General features: G+C 43.2%; 1 protein-coding gene across 12 annotated transcripts in view; it reads right to left on the reverse strand.

Annotated features, from left to right (window-relative positions):
• The window catches only part of mycbp2 (MYC binding protein 2), a 57,005-nt gene that overhangs the window by 11,723 nt on the left and 29,551 nt on the right, over positions 1–15,731 (reverse strand). For 4 of the 12 annotated variants that reach the window (XM_070975913.1, XM_070975908.1, XM_070975910.1 and 1 more), the window contains 18 exons: positions 15,509–15,727; positions 15,179–15,401; positions 14,674–14,792; positions 14,424–14,511; positions 14,223–14,272; positions 13,936–14,108; positions 13,630–13,774; positions 13,330–13,536; positions 12,920–12,975; positions 12,729–12,844; positions 12,467–12,564; positions 11,027–11,143; positions 10,239–10,379; positions 8,859–8,936; positions 6,696–6,920; positions 5,552–5,684; positions 5,343–5,468; positions 1,979–2,158 (listed from right to left, as the gene is read on the reverse strand). In XM_070975913.1, coding sequence (XP_070832014.1) covers positions 1,979–2,158; positions 5,343–5,468; positions 5,552–5,684; positions 6,696–6,920; positions 8,859–8,936; positions 10,239–10,379; positions 11,027–11,143; positions 12,467–12,564; positions 12,729–12,844; positions 12,920–12,975; positions 13,330–13,536; positions 13,630–13,774; positions 13,936–14,108; positions 14,223–14,272; positions 14,424–14,511; positions 14,674–14,792; positions 15,179–15,401; positions 15,509–15,727 — 2,494 coding nt within the window. Of the gene's footprint in view, positions 1–1,978; positions 2,159–5,337; positions 5,469–5,551; positions 5,685–6,695; positions 6,921–8,858; positions 8,937–10,238; positions 10,380–11,026; positions 11,144–12,466; positions 12,565–12,728; positions 12,845–12,919; positions 12,976–13,329; positions 13,537–13,629; positions 13,775–13,935; positions 14,109–14,222; positions 14,273–14,423; positions 14,512–14,673; positions 14,793–15,178; positions 15,402–15,508; positions 15,728–15,731 lie in introns of all 12 variants that reach the window. The other 8 variants (XM_070975915.1, XM_070975911.1, XM_070975916.1 and 5 more) reach the window with 8 other exon arrangements.

Below are 15,731 nucleotides of genomic sequence, written 5' to 3' on the forward strand. Positions count from 1 at the left end.
TGAAGATGGCTTGTGGACCATGGAAAAGCTGATGAAAGTTGGATTCCAGCCCAGTCCTGGGACCTCTCCTGATTGGATCTAGCCTGAGTGATAACTTAGGAGTGGAAACTTTAATATGCCATGCGGCAGTAACGAAAAACACCCTGCGACCTAATAGATTTCAAGGTCCACATATTCTTAAATGCAACTTTAAACTAATATTCACATGTTTCTTACGCCACTTCAGTTTTTCCTCTTTATTAGAATTTTGTGTTTAGCCATGTCATACTTTAGGGCCACAGTTTCTAAAGTTGAAACTAACCAAAATATTTTTCACACGCTAACATATCAAACCCTTCGTTCCTCACAGAGCAGACTGTGTTTTTTACTGAACTGCTACCCACCCTCTGTTGAGTCGGTGGGAGGCATGCATGCTGTGATTACCCACCCTTTTGCCTTAGAGCGACAGATGAGAGAGCAGTACCATGCCCAGCCACGGACACACTGCTTTTGTGCACACGCTCGCGAGAAGCAAGGCTGCGTGATGAACCGTCTACAGCGGAAAACAGTGGAGCAGGTAAACGAACAGGGCATGGAATGCAAGGGGGCCACCGCAGAGAGAAAGGAAGAAAGCATAAAGAGGCAATGGGGTCAAGTCAAGAACTTGAAATAGAAAAAGGCAAAAAGGACAACACGTTAAAGTGATGGGAAGATTGACAAAGATGTAGAGAAACTGATAGACATGAAGAGAGAAACAGTTACATAAGAGGAAAAGAGAAATTACAGAGCCCTGGAGGTGTTGCTTGCATTATCTAGCAGTTTGTGCTCTCAATCTAATATTACTGTTCTTGTGTAGGGCAGCAGACTTTGGCGGGCTGCATACAATCAGCTGGAAGTTTGAAGAAGATGAACAAGAAAACATTGATGAAACACTCCAAGAATCCTCATTATCATCGAAGTGTTTATGGCAAAACAGCCTCTTATCCTGTAAACTAGGTTCAAAATTTCTCAATGATAACACAGTATTGTTTTTAACAGCCAAGAGATCCCAGCGATCCACAGTGAGTGTGAAGGACAACAAGGCTGACGGCAAGAAGGTGAAAAATTCCTGTATGCTAGATTGAGAGCACAAATTGTTATTTTACACACACAATTGAGGGGTTTTTTTTTCCCCCTTTCTCCAAGACCAATCCTGGGCTCCGCGAGAAATAGACAACCACATACAAAAAAAAAAAAGATTACCACAAGTAGAGAGAAAGTAGCAACAGAGAGGAAAAGACCAACAGGAAGAAGGAAAGCTATACAGGCTGAAAGGTACAAACAGATATTCTGGATCCTGGTCGAAGATCATCTTAAATTGTAGTATTTTGTATTTGAAGTACAAGCTATTAGTGGGTGTTATATGTAATATTGTGACGGGGCTGAAAATTCTAGTTTTGTAGACTCAAAGCTATTTAGACTGCTGTTGTTTATATCTGCAGTGAAGCTCTGGGCTGGTTGAGTCAGAAAATGAAACAAGTTGTTAATAAAGGATGGAAAAATGCAGATCTGAAGTGAAAGCAGCAAGGAAGGCGATGAGGAACAGAAGAAAAAGCCGACTTAGCGAGAGAGCAAGCAGAAAAATAAGCAACTCAGCTTATTAGCTTAGCTTAGCTTAGCTTAGCACATGGCAAAAATATACCTTTTAACAAGATGTTTAGTCTAGTATTTAAGTTTGAAATCTTGTTTTCAAAAACAATTGAAAATACCTGTTGATGGTGTCACTCGATTTGTTTTTTGGAAACAAGATTTAAACATTGAATAATAGACACGTTGGCTTGTTAAGGATATTTCTGCACTGTAAAACATAACTGCACTGTTATGTGTCACACATCGCTCCTGCCCTCCCCAGAAAATCCTAACAAATCAGAACAAGAACAAATCAGGAAAACAAAAAGCTGGGAGGAAAAGGATCAACACCTGTGCAAGCAAGCGCTGTCAGAAAGCAGGACAGACTTACTCAGAAGCTGTGGTTGTGGCTGAGACAGTTGGGAGGGGGATTGTCCAAACACAAATGGGCTGTGGACAAGGGAGGAGGAGGAGGGAGGTTGGGCGGCTTGCTCAAATACGGAGGAGGAGGGAGCTGCTGAGAGGAAGGGCCCAGACTGAATGGAATTCAGTATGGCACTCAACCGGTCACCTGCAAACATGGAGACAGAGGATGGGGAAAAACTAGAGCTTATGCTATGGCTTGAGGTTTCTAAAGGGGGTAAGGATCATTAAGAGTTTATTCTCAGTCATACAGTCATCTCCCACAATGCAACAGATGCACGAAATGGGAGGAGTGATTTTGAGCTACCGGGGTCCCAGAAGTTAAAGTCTGTATAGACGATGCTAGAAGACTGGTTACAGCTCTGACTGGCTTCCTCTCCAGAGCAATGCCAGCTGCAGCTCAGGGGCACTGCACTATTTACAATCACATATTCGTTAGATACAAAAATTATGTCAATGTATTTTTATTTATTTATTGCTAATCGTTTTTATTATTAAAATTGGGGGAAAAAAAAGGACTTTGGGGAAATATCAGCTGGAGCGGAGCATCACGTCACTGACAGCAGCTGAGTGTCGCAAAGGAAACAAACTGCTGGTGGTACTGAAGAGTAAGGAACACCGCAGACTGAAGTGATATTTGTAGGGCAGTTTAGACGTGCCATTTAATGTGCTGTGGTTTCTCGCTTTTGGTGTCTGATTGTCTCTCAAAGGAGAACACAGGACAAGCTGCTGTAACAGCCAAAAACACGCAATTTAATTTCAAATAATGATCTACAGTCAGAGGTTCACATGTCATTTAAATAGGCTGACGGCTTAGCGCAGGGTAGCATTTTTGATTTTGTTTTAATCAAATTAAAAAGCAGTTTAAAGGATTTTTTTTCTGTTGTATGTCGCAAAGCAGTGGCAATTTCATAATATCATCAGCATAAAACTTTCAAATGGGGTGTTGAAAAATACTTCCAGAACCAGCGGCTCCTCCCATTTCACAGCTCTATTTGGGGAAAGGATGTATACAGGAGAGGGTGGGGCAGAGGGGGCTCTTCACAGGCCTGTGTGTCCTCACCAGAAATATTGTGTATTGAGCTGACACTGCATCAGTAATCATTCAAAAGTCTCCCACTGTTGACCCGATTGATCAATGAGTTGTTTGGTCTATAGAACGCTAGAAAATGGTGAAAAACATCGCTCTGTTTTTCCCAAAACCCGAGCTGACGTTATCGATTAATGTAATAGTTAACTGAAGGATCGTCACAGCTCTATTCAACACAACCAGATACAAAACACAGTCACTATGTAGTTTTTGAGCGCAGACTCTAGAAAACCTGCAATGCAGGTTTCTGAGGAGACATTTTGAAGTCTGGAGTTTATATTTGTTGCCATTTCATCAGTTGTTAGAGCCAGAAATGGCTGCTTCAGTGAAGCTGAGATGGGGAAATCAACCACCTGACTGAACATTGCACCCTGAGAGACCTGTCAATGAGGTTGTTCTCCAACTTGCTCAAAGAGCTTTTGGCGCAGGCCGCCATATCAAGCTGACCAGTCTGAAGAAGATCCATTTGTAATGCTGCCTCACAGCATGATGGATCCATCACACAGGTGGCTAGAGATCCAAACCTTCCATTAGGAGGTTCAGCAGGGGCGACCACATTGTCCTGCAAAGGCCTGCAGCCTCCAAATGGCTTGCACAAACATCCAACATGCTCGTGGTAGCACACTGTTTAGAGTGGTTACTCTGCAGGACACGTGTTTATCCTTCTAATACTTAAATTTATGCATTTGGGAGCAGATCAGTCATCTGGTGACAAAAAAAAAATCAACCAAAATGCAACCAAGAAGCATCTGAGAGTTCAGAAGTGCTATCTGATTGATCTGTCTACCTCCAGAGGAGATGGGGAAAAGATCAAATGCTAAAAAAGTAAAAACGCATCCATCTCTCCACGTCACAGAGACTTTACTTCTCCCAGGTGTCACCACATCAATAAGCAGCCTGTGCAAGCAGCTCTTACAGGGTCTTGCCTGTGCTTATGCAGCTAAAATGACAATGAAACTAGTCTTCTTTCTTCTCGTCAGAAACGTTTGCAGCCACACAGAAGGCTTGTTAGAATTCTGCATAGCAAACAGAGTGCATTTCCATCACCTTTCCGACTGGAGTAAGGCCTTAACAGATTTACATTCAGCACAGCAGGAAGAAAGTTAGGATAATCAGATTTGTGATCCGCCCAATAAAGTGTAAAACTACATCTGGCCAGAAACTTGAAATAACAAGTGTGAATGGAGCCTTTATCCGCAGCGACAGGAAGGACTGTGATAGCAAGAGAGAAAACTTTGTATCATCTGAATAACCATGGTTTTGATTAGCATGGCTAAGCATCTCAGCAGGTCAGCCTCCCTTTTCAAGCAGGAAGAGGTAAGCTGTTTGAAGGACAATTGACACAGCGTCAGCGTGATATTCAGGCAGAAAGATACACAGACATATTTGGGGCCAGCCGATCTTTGACGGTGGAGCAGAACTGATGGAGTTCATTCAGGTGATGTTTTCAGTGTTCAAGCATATCTTTAAGAAAACAACAATTATGGAAATGATCAAATGTTTTCTAAGAGGTTAATCCAAGGCAACAACGGGTGGAAGAGTGAAATCACAGACATGTGTTCAGGGCCAATTATTGGTGATGGGCTAGCCCACAATGCCCCAACTAAACTGACCCTATAGTAGTCCAAATGAACAAAAGCACATTGACTGGCCCATGCACACACACATACACACATACACACACACGCACACACACGCCAGACATTGCAGAGATGTTAGGCATGAAATAACAACAGTAGACATAATAAGCATGCAGAAATAAAAAGAGATGACAGATCAGTGGCTGACGGCATCTGTGCATTTTAAAGACACTGACTGACTAATACAGGGTCACACATACCTTGTGAATGCGCTGCTATAAACTGTGGAGGTGGAGTGATTTGAAATTCCCTCTTTTTTTGAATAAAAAGGGAAAATGTACTTGCTATCGTGATGCAACTGTATAACCAAATATGGTGAAAATGTCTACATTTATACAACTAAAAAGGGTAACGTGTTGATGAGGAAAGTCTCCAAAGCATGTGGAGATGTCGAACAGAGTGCGGGTTAAGATAGAGCAGGGAATAGTCAAGACCAGGGTGCAGAGTGAAGTCAGAGGTGAGGAATACATCAGTTATCTTTGGCGAGCCTGAGGACTTAAAAAGGAAATGGACAGCACAGAGTGGATGTTTAAAGCAAAGTGATATGCAGATTACAGATGTGTTTGTCTCTTAAAACCCACTGTACACCAAGCTGACCTCACCTTTGTTGTTGGAGATGCCATAGTCAAAGCCCTGCGCTCCATTTGAGGTTGTGGCTCTGTTGAAGGCCTGCACAGAGAAAGGGCTGGGCGGTGGGGTCTGGGCCCCCTGCTCAAGCAGCGCTTGTTCTAGAAGAGCAAATGAAACGGCGTTGTCTTACGATTCTTCACATCTTGAGCTTTACAAGTTTTCCCCAGTGAGCGTGGCTTACCATCATCGTGGCGAAGGTACTGATTTCCACCGCGGTCTCTGGCCAGTGACCAGGCCTCTCCTTCATCGCTCTCACAAAACTCCACTACACTGTTCTTATCCAGCTGTACCCAGGTCCCCTCTGAGTTGACCACCTGATATACAAATAACACTCTTTATCCATACTCACACACCTGAAAACCTGTCTCTCTCACATACACACAGCATATTCGCACACTCTGTCAACCCTCATCTATCAGAAAAACAGTCACAGCCATCAACCGCAGTCCATCCACGTTATCAATGCACAGACAAAACCATGACACAAACTCCACGACAGTAGATCACTAACATGCAAACATTCAATTCATCTGATTGAAACATACAAAATCCACAGCAGTAGATCACATGAATTTGATTTTGTGTATCAGCAGACACTGCGGGACAAAACTGATGTAGCTAAAATTAAAAAAAAAACTTACTATAAGAAAGTGGTAGCTTATTGAAAGGTAAATGCATGAGGTTGTTTTTTCTCAATTCCCTGAAATATTATCATTTTGGAAAAAACAGACATAGACGGAAGTATTAGTATGTGCAGGCTGCACCCCTCAGATCCAGACAAGGCATTCCAGTACAGATTCAGAGAGGAAACTATTGAACAGCATGACACACCACAGCAGCCAACGACAGGTCAGATCCAAAAGAGTGGAGGCTCCATTCATCACCAAGCCAGAGAAAATTTAGACAATTCAAGGTACCAAGTTATAGACAGGACTGTTAAAAGTGCAAGAAAGATGCAGTCAAGGCACAGAAAGGCTCCAGCATTGAGTGATCAAACTTCCACTGGGAGGCCTTGAGGCAGCTGAGTATGACACCCTGAAACTGCAATGGATTTATAAAACTGAAATTAGTAAGTCAGGAAGCACGCAAAAAAAGTTGCAGCCACAGGAGTTGATAAGACCTCAATGAGCGGAAAGATACAGGACACACACCCACACCCAGAAGCACCTGATGTATTCCCGTTAGACAGAGAGATTACATCCCTTCTGAGAATGAAGGCCAAAATCTACTAACAAGAGCTACATTACATTACGTGATCTAAACAGACTGATTTAATCAAATCCTGCCACAAAAAACACATTGCATTATTTGGGGTGAGTGCGTACCTCGCCTATGGCCTTGACCTTGTTGCCAAGTACTAACATTCCAATGGGGATACCCCTAAGGTTTGGACAGCTTCTGATGTTGTGACCAGAGGGGCCAGTCTTCACTACCTTATAAAGCCCCGGGCCGCCGCCCTGCCCTGCCCTGTTCTGCACCCGAATGGGGGCCTCGTGGGAAGGGCAGCTGCTCACCTCCTTTACGTTCTCCTCCGATTGGCCCCTGATCTCCTGCAAGAGGTGAGAGCAAGGATTAGAGGCGAAGTACAGTAACACAACAACAGGTTGGAAAAAACACAAGACAAGGTTCAGACTACCAAGAGCAGATATACTACAGTGAAGAGCCATGGCGAGCACTGTCACAGGGTGGAAAGGGGCTTTTCTGCTATGGACCCTTGTTTTTTTTCCTCATATCAAGCACTTATAAGTCAAGGGACACCTGGACATGTGCTGTGTGGTCTTCAAAGTCTTAAAGCAACAGGCACTTTGGGAATTATTTGCTTTCTTGCCAAGAGTTTAACAAGGCGATTGATACGACTCTCATATGGCTGGTATGACTAGAAACAGCTAACTGTTATATCTTATTCATTCGATCTCAGTCAGTCAAGAACCTAAACATGAAAACAACCATTTGCAGTTTCCAGGGGTGTGATGAGTGATAATGTTTTCTGTCTGGCTGCTTCTTTAAGTTCTGTGAGTTTTGTTGTTACTGCTTCTGACAAATTAACTGTTTACACACTTCAGTTTTGTGTGGATCAAACAAAACAGATATAATGTGTGAATTAGTGAACCTTCCAGATGAATTTCATTACAAAAGTCAGTCAGACTAGCGGTCCCTGTTTCTAGTCTTTATGCTAAGCTAAGCTAACCAGCAGCTGTGTGTGGTATTATATATTTACTGGACAAACATGAGAGTGGTATAAGTCTTATCTAACTCTCTGCAGAAAGCAAATAAGTGTGTTTCCTTCAAACTATTCATTCTGTCTTTAAACTACTTCCACAGGCTGATCACTACAAATCCGATTTCAAAAAAGTGGGGACGCTGTGTAAAACATAAATAAACACAGAATGCAGTAATCTCAAAACAAACTGTTTTACAAAGTGTTCCTGAGTCCATGTAGTAATCTCCATCATACAATCATGTGTTCACAAAGTGGTGAACCTCTCTCCATCCTTGCTCGTGAACAACTGAGCCTTTCCAGGATGCCCCTTTCATCTCCAATCATGATACTCTCACCTGTTACCAATCAACCTGTTTACCTGTGGAATGTTCCAAACAGGTGTTTTTGGAGCATTCCACATCTTTCCCAGTCTTTAGTCGCTCCTGACCCAAATTGTTTGAAACGTGTTGCTGCATCAAATTCAGAATAAGCAGATATTTCCAAATATCAATGAAGCTGATGAGGTAAAATGTTAAATATATTGTCTTTGTACTGTTTTCAACTGAGTATATGTCAAAGGATTAGCATGTTACTGCAGTCCTTTTTATTTATGTTTTCAACAGCGTACCTTTTGTTTTTTAAATCAGAGCTGGAGATGTCATGTGACATGGGTAACAGAAAACCTATATAGAATTTCATCCTCAACAACAGCACATTATATTCCAAAACTAAATAAAATGCATGTAGTGCACATACACACCAAAGGTTTTAATATAACGGAAGATCAAGGTACTCGCGGTAGATACAACATACGAATTCAACATCCATTCAACACTGCAGCGATGTCATTAAATGACCAACAGACCATGGATCAACTCATATTAAGTGGAATGTTCACATATTTTCACACAGTCTGAAGGGAAGCATGCTATGGCACACAAGGACACAGGATTATTGATCACAAGCCTTTCAAACAAGACCTCATGCAACAGACTGGACATTAGTGTCTTCAACCCCATGCAACACACAAGCTTGAACAGCAATTACTTTAAAAAAATCCAAAATGTGATCACTGCAGGAGTCTATGGGACAGTAGCCGCTGACAGACTATACGTCACTGTATTGTCAAAATTAAACAAAACAACCATGCAACTGTGGTTCGACCTCTTATGCCTGATTGTAGCACTGTGAGAAGACTACAAAGTCACAAGGGGTTCAAGAGGACAAGTAGAGTAACAGATAACCTATGGGGCAATCAAGCTATTTTTCCCTCCTTCATACAACTCACCTGTGGCGGGAATATAGTTAAGGGGGTCCACGACAAAAAGCCGATATCCCTGACTCCTTGGCTAGCGTTAAAGACATTCTGAGCAACAAATCGTGAGACAGTCAAGAAACAGTAGACGACTCGAGAGAGGAGAGAAAACAGGATGGGGGAGGACGCTCATGTATTTTTTTGGAAGAAAAAAAAGTTTCTGGCTTGGCTCCTCTGGTTTTTCCAGCACCACGGGTTATTTGAGAAGGTGGAGAAGAGAGGACAGAATCGGTCTGGTGTCGGACAGGCCAGTTAGTGATAAAAAGGGGGCCATGAGGAACAGCGAATACAGGCAGAGCCAGTCAAATGTTTGAACACTTTACAGGAAGTGTCAGGATCAAATGCATCAAAAAAAAATACAAAACCCAGTTTGCAGGGGTCAGAAAATAATTGAACGTTCACTCCAAACACCACAGTTTCCAAATCTCTGACCAAATGAAAGACATACGGAGAAGAAACTTCCAAAAAAATTCCCCACTTGGATGATGTAGTGTGTCATGCTGTTCAGACAGAGACCTTACATGAAAGCCTCCTAGCACCTAAAGCATCCCAATGCAAAGGTGGAATTGTAGAGCAATAGAGGTACAACTTCCCACGGAAAGTTTCTGTGGACCAGTGATTGCTTCATGACAGAAAACCACCTGGATGATAACATCTGATCGTTCAGATACTTTGTGAAAGCTACTGACAATGTTCACGTCTTAAATTCTACCCGGTCACATTCCCGATTAGCTTCTGTTGCATACTATGGCGGTTTTTGTGGCATGGAGCAAAATGTGAGAGAGCCCTTCATTATCACATGCTGGGTGTGTGAGTGTTTATGAACCGTGAGTGAGAGGCAATGAGGAAAAGAAGACTGAACAGTGCAGACCAACCAACTTCAGCACAGGATGAAATTGCTCCTTTACTACCTTTTTCATTGTCTGTCAATTCCTGCATTGGGGTTCACTTGAATGCACTAAACACACTACCTACGCATGTGAGCATTTACAAGTGTTGCATCTAACTAAACACATGATGGCAAACTTTTGTGTCTTCAACATGAGTTAATGCATGCACGCTCCCAGCTCCTGTTCTTTTGCACAGTGCGTTAGTGAAAGATTCATAGTCAGTGTTGCTCAAATAGGTGTTTCATGCAAGAGAACACCCCGGCAGTTATACTCTGATGAAGTTCTCAATTTACCATGCTTCAAGTACATTTGGGGAGCGGGTGCCAAACACTAGAGTCCTTGAAAGAAACATTATTGTTCAACAGCAAAGGTGACTTCTGAGCTTTTCCCCAAATGAACAGCACAGGAGCCTCTGTCATTATTAAAGTGAGACACACTGCTCAGCAGGCCTTCTTCTACTTACGTCGGCTGGGACCAGTAGGCTCCTGCCCAGGTGCTGGTTAAAAGACAGGCACCAGGCTTCAGTGTACCCATTCATGCTGGGAACATACTTCTTTACTGTTTCATCATTGAGCCTGAGCCACACACCATCATCATTGTGGATCTATGGGGAAAACAAGCAACAGAGCAGAGCCATGCCGTCCTGTTACTATGGAAACAGGATGGGCAGCGCCTTCACACACATACACACACACACACACAACACTTCTGAGGCTGCAGGAAAGTCTCAAGTCTAATTAGAGGAGTGTAAACTGAGGTTACAGCAGAGTGCAGGTGGGATATACAGGAAACGCCACTAGTGCTGTTACTTCAGGGTGGGCATGTAGGTATTGTGCAGGACTGGCAAACTAAAAGTGTGTTGCATTACAGCACAGCCATTGAGTCAAAGCTGTGAGTGCTATGATTGTAATTAATAATGGATTTAAACGCATCACATCCCTTGGATTTATGCTGCAGGCGTTCAAGCCTTTCATGTAGCCTCAGAGTGCTTTGCAAGAGTATGAAGCAAAATAAACTAAGAGCAACAAATTCATAAGCTTTGAAAGAAAGTAGTTATTTAGAGAGGTAATAACACATAAGACAGAAGCCATCAAAGAGGACTCAAAACTGCTTACAACTATTAATCTGGACAAAAACGTTTAGGATTGCGATGCTTATGATTGTGTCTTTACTGGAAATAGAATAAAAGTGGATAGTGCCCCAGCTAGTATACTCATATAGCATAATTCTACCTGGTCTTGAGTCAATTACCTCGTCAATGAAAGTGATGGTGCCATTGACATGCACTATGCCTATCTGTTCACTCTGCAGGGAGGGGTGACTACGCACACGCAGGCCTGCGCTGTCCTTGGACACAAATTTGCGGACCTGAGAGAAGCAGAGGGGAGATGGAGACCGTGAGCGGCAGGAGCAAAGAATAGAAAGAAAAAACAAAAAGACAAGAAGTGCAGCAGGAGGAGAAAGAAGAGGAAGCAGGACAAGTTGACAGTGGGAGACTGCATGCGTTAACCCACACAGAGGCTGCTTCCAAGTACACGCGGAGAAACAGCGAAAGATGAGGAGTTGTAGGAGCTCTATTTTCAGCAGCACCAGCTGGATGAAGTTCGCCTTACACTTGCTTTCTCTATCTACATTTACACTGGTGCACGGAAACCCATGGAACACACATTCTGAAGTAATCTACACAGTGCTGAGTTAAAGCACAGACTTTTGCTTGTTTCTCCATGAAGGATTCCAAATCAAAATATCATAAGTTTCACAAAATGAGGCTTAGCCCAACATGCCTAATGTCAGTTTGATGCATTATGAGCAGAGCTGTAACTGTTTGAGTATTCGTGCTGAACCGTCACCGCAGAGGGGGTCACGGTTTGGTGCATGCAATTGCATGCAGACTACACCTATGTAAGTGGACTGATGCACAAATTCAGAACCAAAGTGCACAAGCGAGTTCCACCTGGAAACTTGGAAAGTGGCCGTACGTCGTTAGCAACACGGGTTGAAGCATTTGAAGTAATTGCCAATGACTTCTTTGAGGGATTATTACTCATATTTAAAAAAGAACAGATGACAAGGCTAAGATGCAGTGGAAAAATGATTAAATTAACAATAATCAGCCTTAATACAGAACACGACCACGTGATATTATGTGCAATGTATTCACAAGCACATGGTTATTTGCTCGTTCAACAAGTAAAGCAACATCACACTGGAGTCTTCTTTCTTATCACAAATGTAAAAGCCTCTCTTTGCCTCTCCAAATGTGCACCTTTGTTCATTTGTTTATATTGGATTTTCATGATCTTGCAACACAGAGGTAGCTTCAATCAATAAATTTTTGTGTCCATTGCTTCCTATGGGCCAGCATTTGTTTTGTTTGTCAGACCAGCAAACCAAAACAAAGAGATGAAAACAGCTAAAAGCTGCAAAAAGGTATAAGGTCTTTAGCGAGACGGACAATACTCGCAAAACTTTCACATTACAGGGAGCTCCTTGTTTCACTGATCATGTCCAAGAGTTTGCTTAAAGTGGATATAGCTACAATTAGGACTGACAGGTAAACAAAACAGGACAAACTGTTTCTGGTCTCTGTTGAGTAGTATTTGATGGGCTACTGAAAGCATGCATGCGGTTCATGGGTGTGTTTATGTGCATGTTTATGCCCCTGTCGGTTCATCAAAAGAAAATGCTCACCTTGCTAGGCTGAGGTTCAGCCTTTGGTTTGACCATCTGAGTGCCAGGTGGTATCATGCCTTTGGGAGGGTCTTTGACTTCTACCTCCAAACCAGCATCTAAAAGAAAAGACCATTAACAGCTCAGCATTATAAGACAGGAGTTCACTGTCCTCTCTGAAGGCCTTTAAGTTTTCATGTCTATTACAATGTGTTGCAGCAGCGTTATCTTATGTTACTTGGTATATAACTCAGAGGACCAACAGGCTGCTCTAATGACATACCTATTTCAATGCCATCAATGGTGACGTGGATTGTGTAGAGGCCTACAGCTCCCGGAGTCCAGTTGGCGCTGTAGGTTCCATCCGTGTTGGCACGAATCAGCATGTTCTCACTGGGTCTGGATGGGAAATGATCAGTAAGTAGACTGTATCTCACTGGATGGTGCGTTTTGTTACTGCATTACCTCACTTACCTCTTTGGGGTGGGGGAAGCAAAGCGCAGCTCTTCAAATGAGTAGTTTTCATACGCCTGGGAAAGACAAAGAGTACAAGTATGAGGATAATGATGAAAACACTGGTCTACCAAAATATAGTGCAATGTTACAATTACAGAAACAGGAAGCATTTTGATGTTCCCTAAATCAAAACTGTAGTTTTATTTTGCAATTCTTCCTTTTAACTACTCTATTTTACCTACATTGGTAAAATATGTGATGCAAGAGCACAGTAGCTATTAAAAATGCTACATCCTAAACTGCCATTGCTTGCATTTCCAACAGGGGCCACAGGTCGGTACATAGCAGATCTGATAATGACCAAATGGCTCCCCCTTGTGAAGCATCTGCAGCCTTCTTAATGTAAACAAGTGAGTTCTGAGACTGACCTTCATCATGGTAATAGCAATGTATCGAGCCTCTTTCACAATCATGGGCTCGTATGTGGCCTCCAGCTTGGGCATCGGCAAACCACCAAAGGTTAGATCAGGGCCAGAAGACGAAGGTGAGGAGCTTCCAGGTAGCCGCTGCAGCTTCTTCACATTCTCAGGCTGCATCGACTTCTTCTGTGAAACAGGAACAGCCTTCACCTCCACCTAGACATTTAAGAGAGAAGAAACAATCAGAGGTGCTTTACACTGGAGACCTGTCACTTTCACTTCAATAAAATATTTATCAATCATCCTGACCTTCATGTTTGGAACATGCACCACATCTCCATACTGGTCTTTGGTCTGTACAACCACAGTCGCTGGCCATCCACAGCGTATGTCATCTTTGTTCAGGATGAGAGATGTCTTCTGGGGGTCTGCATAGGAGTCTGGCTGCAGCCACCTGGATGGAAAAAAGAACGAATTGAGAGACAAAGGGTAGTAAATTATTCATGTAGAATGAGGGAATGAACGGGAAATTTACAACCAACACAACTTTCAAAATGGAAAGTGCGCAGTTCATATTTTGCTCTTGTCAGGTAAGTAAAAATGGCAGAGACAGACCTGGCCAGACGTCCTCCACTTGAGCTCTGTACGCAGGTGATGAAGTCCTCAAGGAACGAGTGCTCATTGGTTTGAAGGTGCAGGGGCAGGTTTCCCTCCAGGGCCTCCAGGATGGTGGGGGAGTGAGACAAGGCCAGACCCTTCCCCAGGATCCCTGAGTGGGACTTACACACCTGGATAAGGTCAACGGAAATAAAAATGAAGAGATTTAAAAAAAAAAAAAAAAATCCCTTTCACGACACCACAACAAGCCTGAAAGAATATCTCTGAATTTAAGAATGCCTCACCTGAAGAGAGGCTTCCTCAAGAATCTCAAGATCCTCCTCCAATTCATTACCTCAAATTATAAAAAGATCGGAGTAACAGATGAATCATTTACTCAAGATGTTACACAACATTAATTTGCTCCCAGCAGTTAAATACAATTACTAGGAAAGCACATGATTCATAACAGCACCAGTGAAATCCCTCATTCGCTGTTTCCATACCTATGGGGAGGGCCAGGTCTTTTTTCATCAGAGCTGCAGCACACACACTGCCCAGGTAGGCTAACTCTTTCTCAAGCAGGATGGTACCCTGAAATGTCAATAATGCTATGTCAGGAAGGTAACATTCGACACTTTTTCCGTCTGGGAAATGTACAGACTTAACATTTTAAAGATGACATGCAGAGTGCAGCACAGTCATGACAGCTAAGACACAATACAGAAAGATGGAAGGCTGTCTGTCTGTCTGTACCTCATCAGGACCAGGGTTGAATTCATATCCCACAGCCACACACTTGAAGCCATAAAAGCAAGCTTTCTCATCTTTCACGTAGTCTGAGGCTGTTTCCAGTGAGAACAGAATTTCATTTCCTGCAAGCGGAGAGGACAGAAAAATACAAGAGGAAAAGAGAGACAGGTGAGCAGAGCTCTGAAGGTCATCGTTGGTAAACTAAAGGCTGGCTGCTGGGGCAGGTGGCTCAGTAAAGAATCATTAAGACTGTGATTAAAGCACATGTGGGAACAATTAAGATCAATGAACTACAACTAGGTCGCAAGAATAACTGTTAGGTTTAGACTGCTGTCACTGCTACATCATACTACATATTTCATCATAAATACTGCTGGAGCGCTCACATTTAACACATTAACACACTGAATGAGATGCATTAGAATTTTACTGTGACTCTGTTCTTGTCAAAACAACACTGTTCGTACCTCACTGTTCATTCGTCACTCCCTCCCTCTCGCTCTCTTACCTGGCAGCACGAGGACAGTGGTTGGCCAGCCCGTGGAGCCTGAGAATTTCTTGAGTTCGGTCCACGTGTTGATGGTATCATGGATCAAAGGTTTGCCCCCGAGGCTGGACAGGTGAAGGGTGCGGCTGGGGATGAGCAGGCGAAGGACATCCTCTGGCTGAGCGGTGCCACACTGTGGATCAAACTCGATGGTGGTCCAGCGGACACAGTCTGGGAATGATACCTAAGGCAGGGTGAGACAGAGCAACATTAGTTTAAATTATGTGTGTCTCTAACGGTTTCAGATGTAAGTTAGTTGCGAAACAGTTAGCATGCCTAAGGATAGCTTACCCTGTACTGTGTGACACCAGCTTGTTTGTAAGGGTGGTCGCTCTCGATTACTGAGTAGTGGTTGGAGGTGGTACAAGCTGACAGGCCCTGCTCAGGCTGGTTGCCAGTCGTGCTGTCTGTTGACTGGTTGGGATTGAAGGTGGGTGGGGCATATTTTTGGTTGAGGGCAGAGACAGCAGGTAACAGCTCCTGAACAAGTCCAAAGACCTCAACAGCGGCCTGG

This window comes from Chaetodon trifascialis, chromosome 12, assembly GCF_039877785.1.
Source record: "Chaetodon trifascialis isolate fChaTrf1 chromosome 12, fChaTrf1.hap1, whole genome shotgun sequence".
Classification (NCBI taxonomy): domain Eukaryota; kingdom Metazoa; phylum Chordata; class Actinopteri; order Chaetodontiformes; family Chaetodontidae; genus Chaetodon; species Chaetodon trifascialis.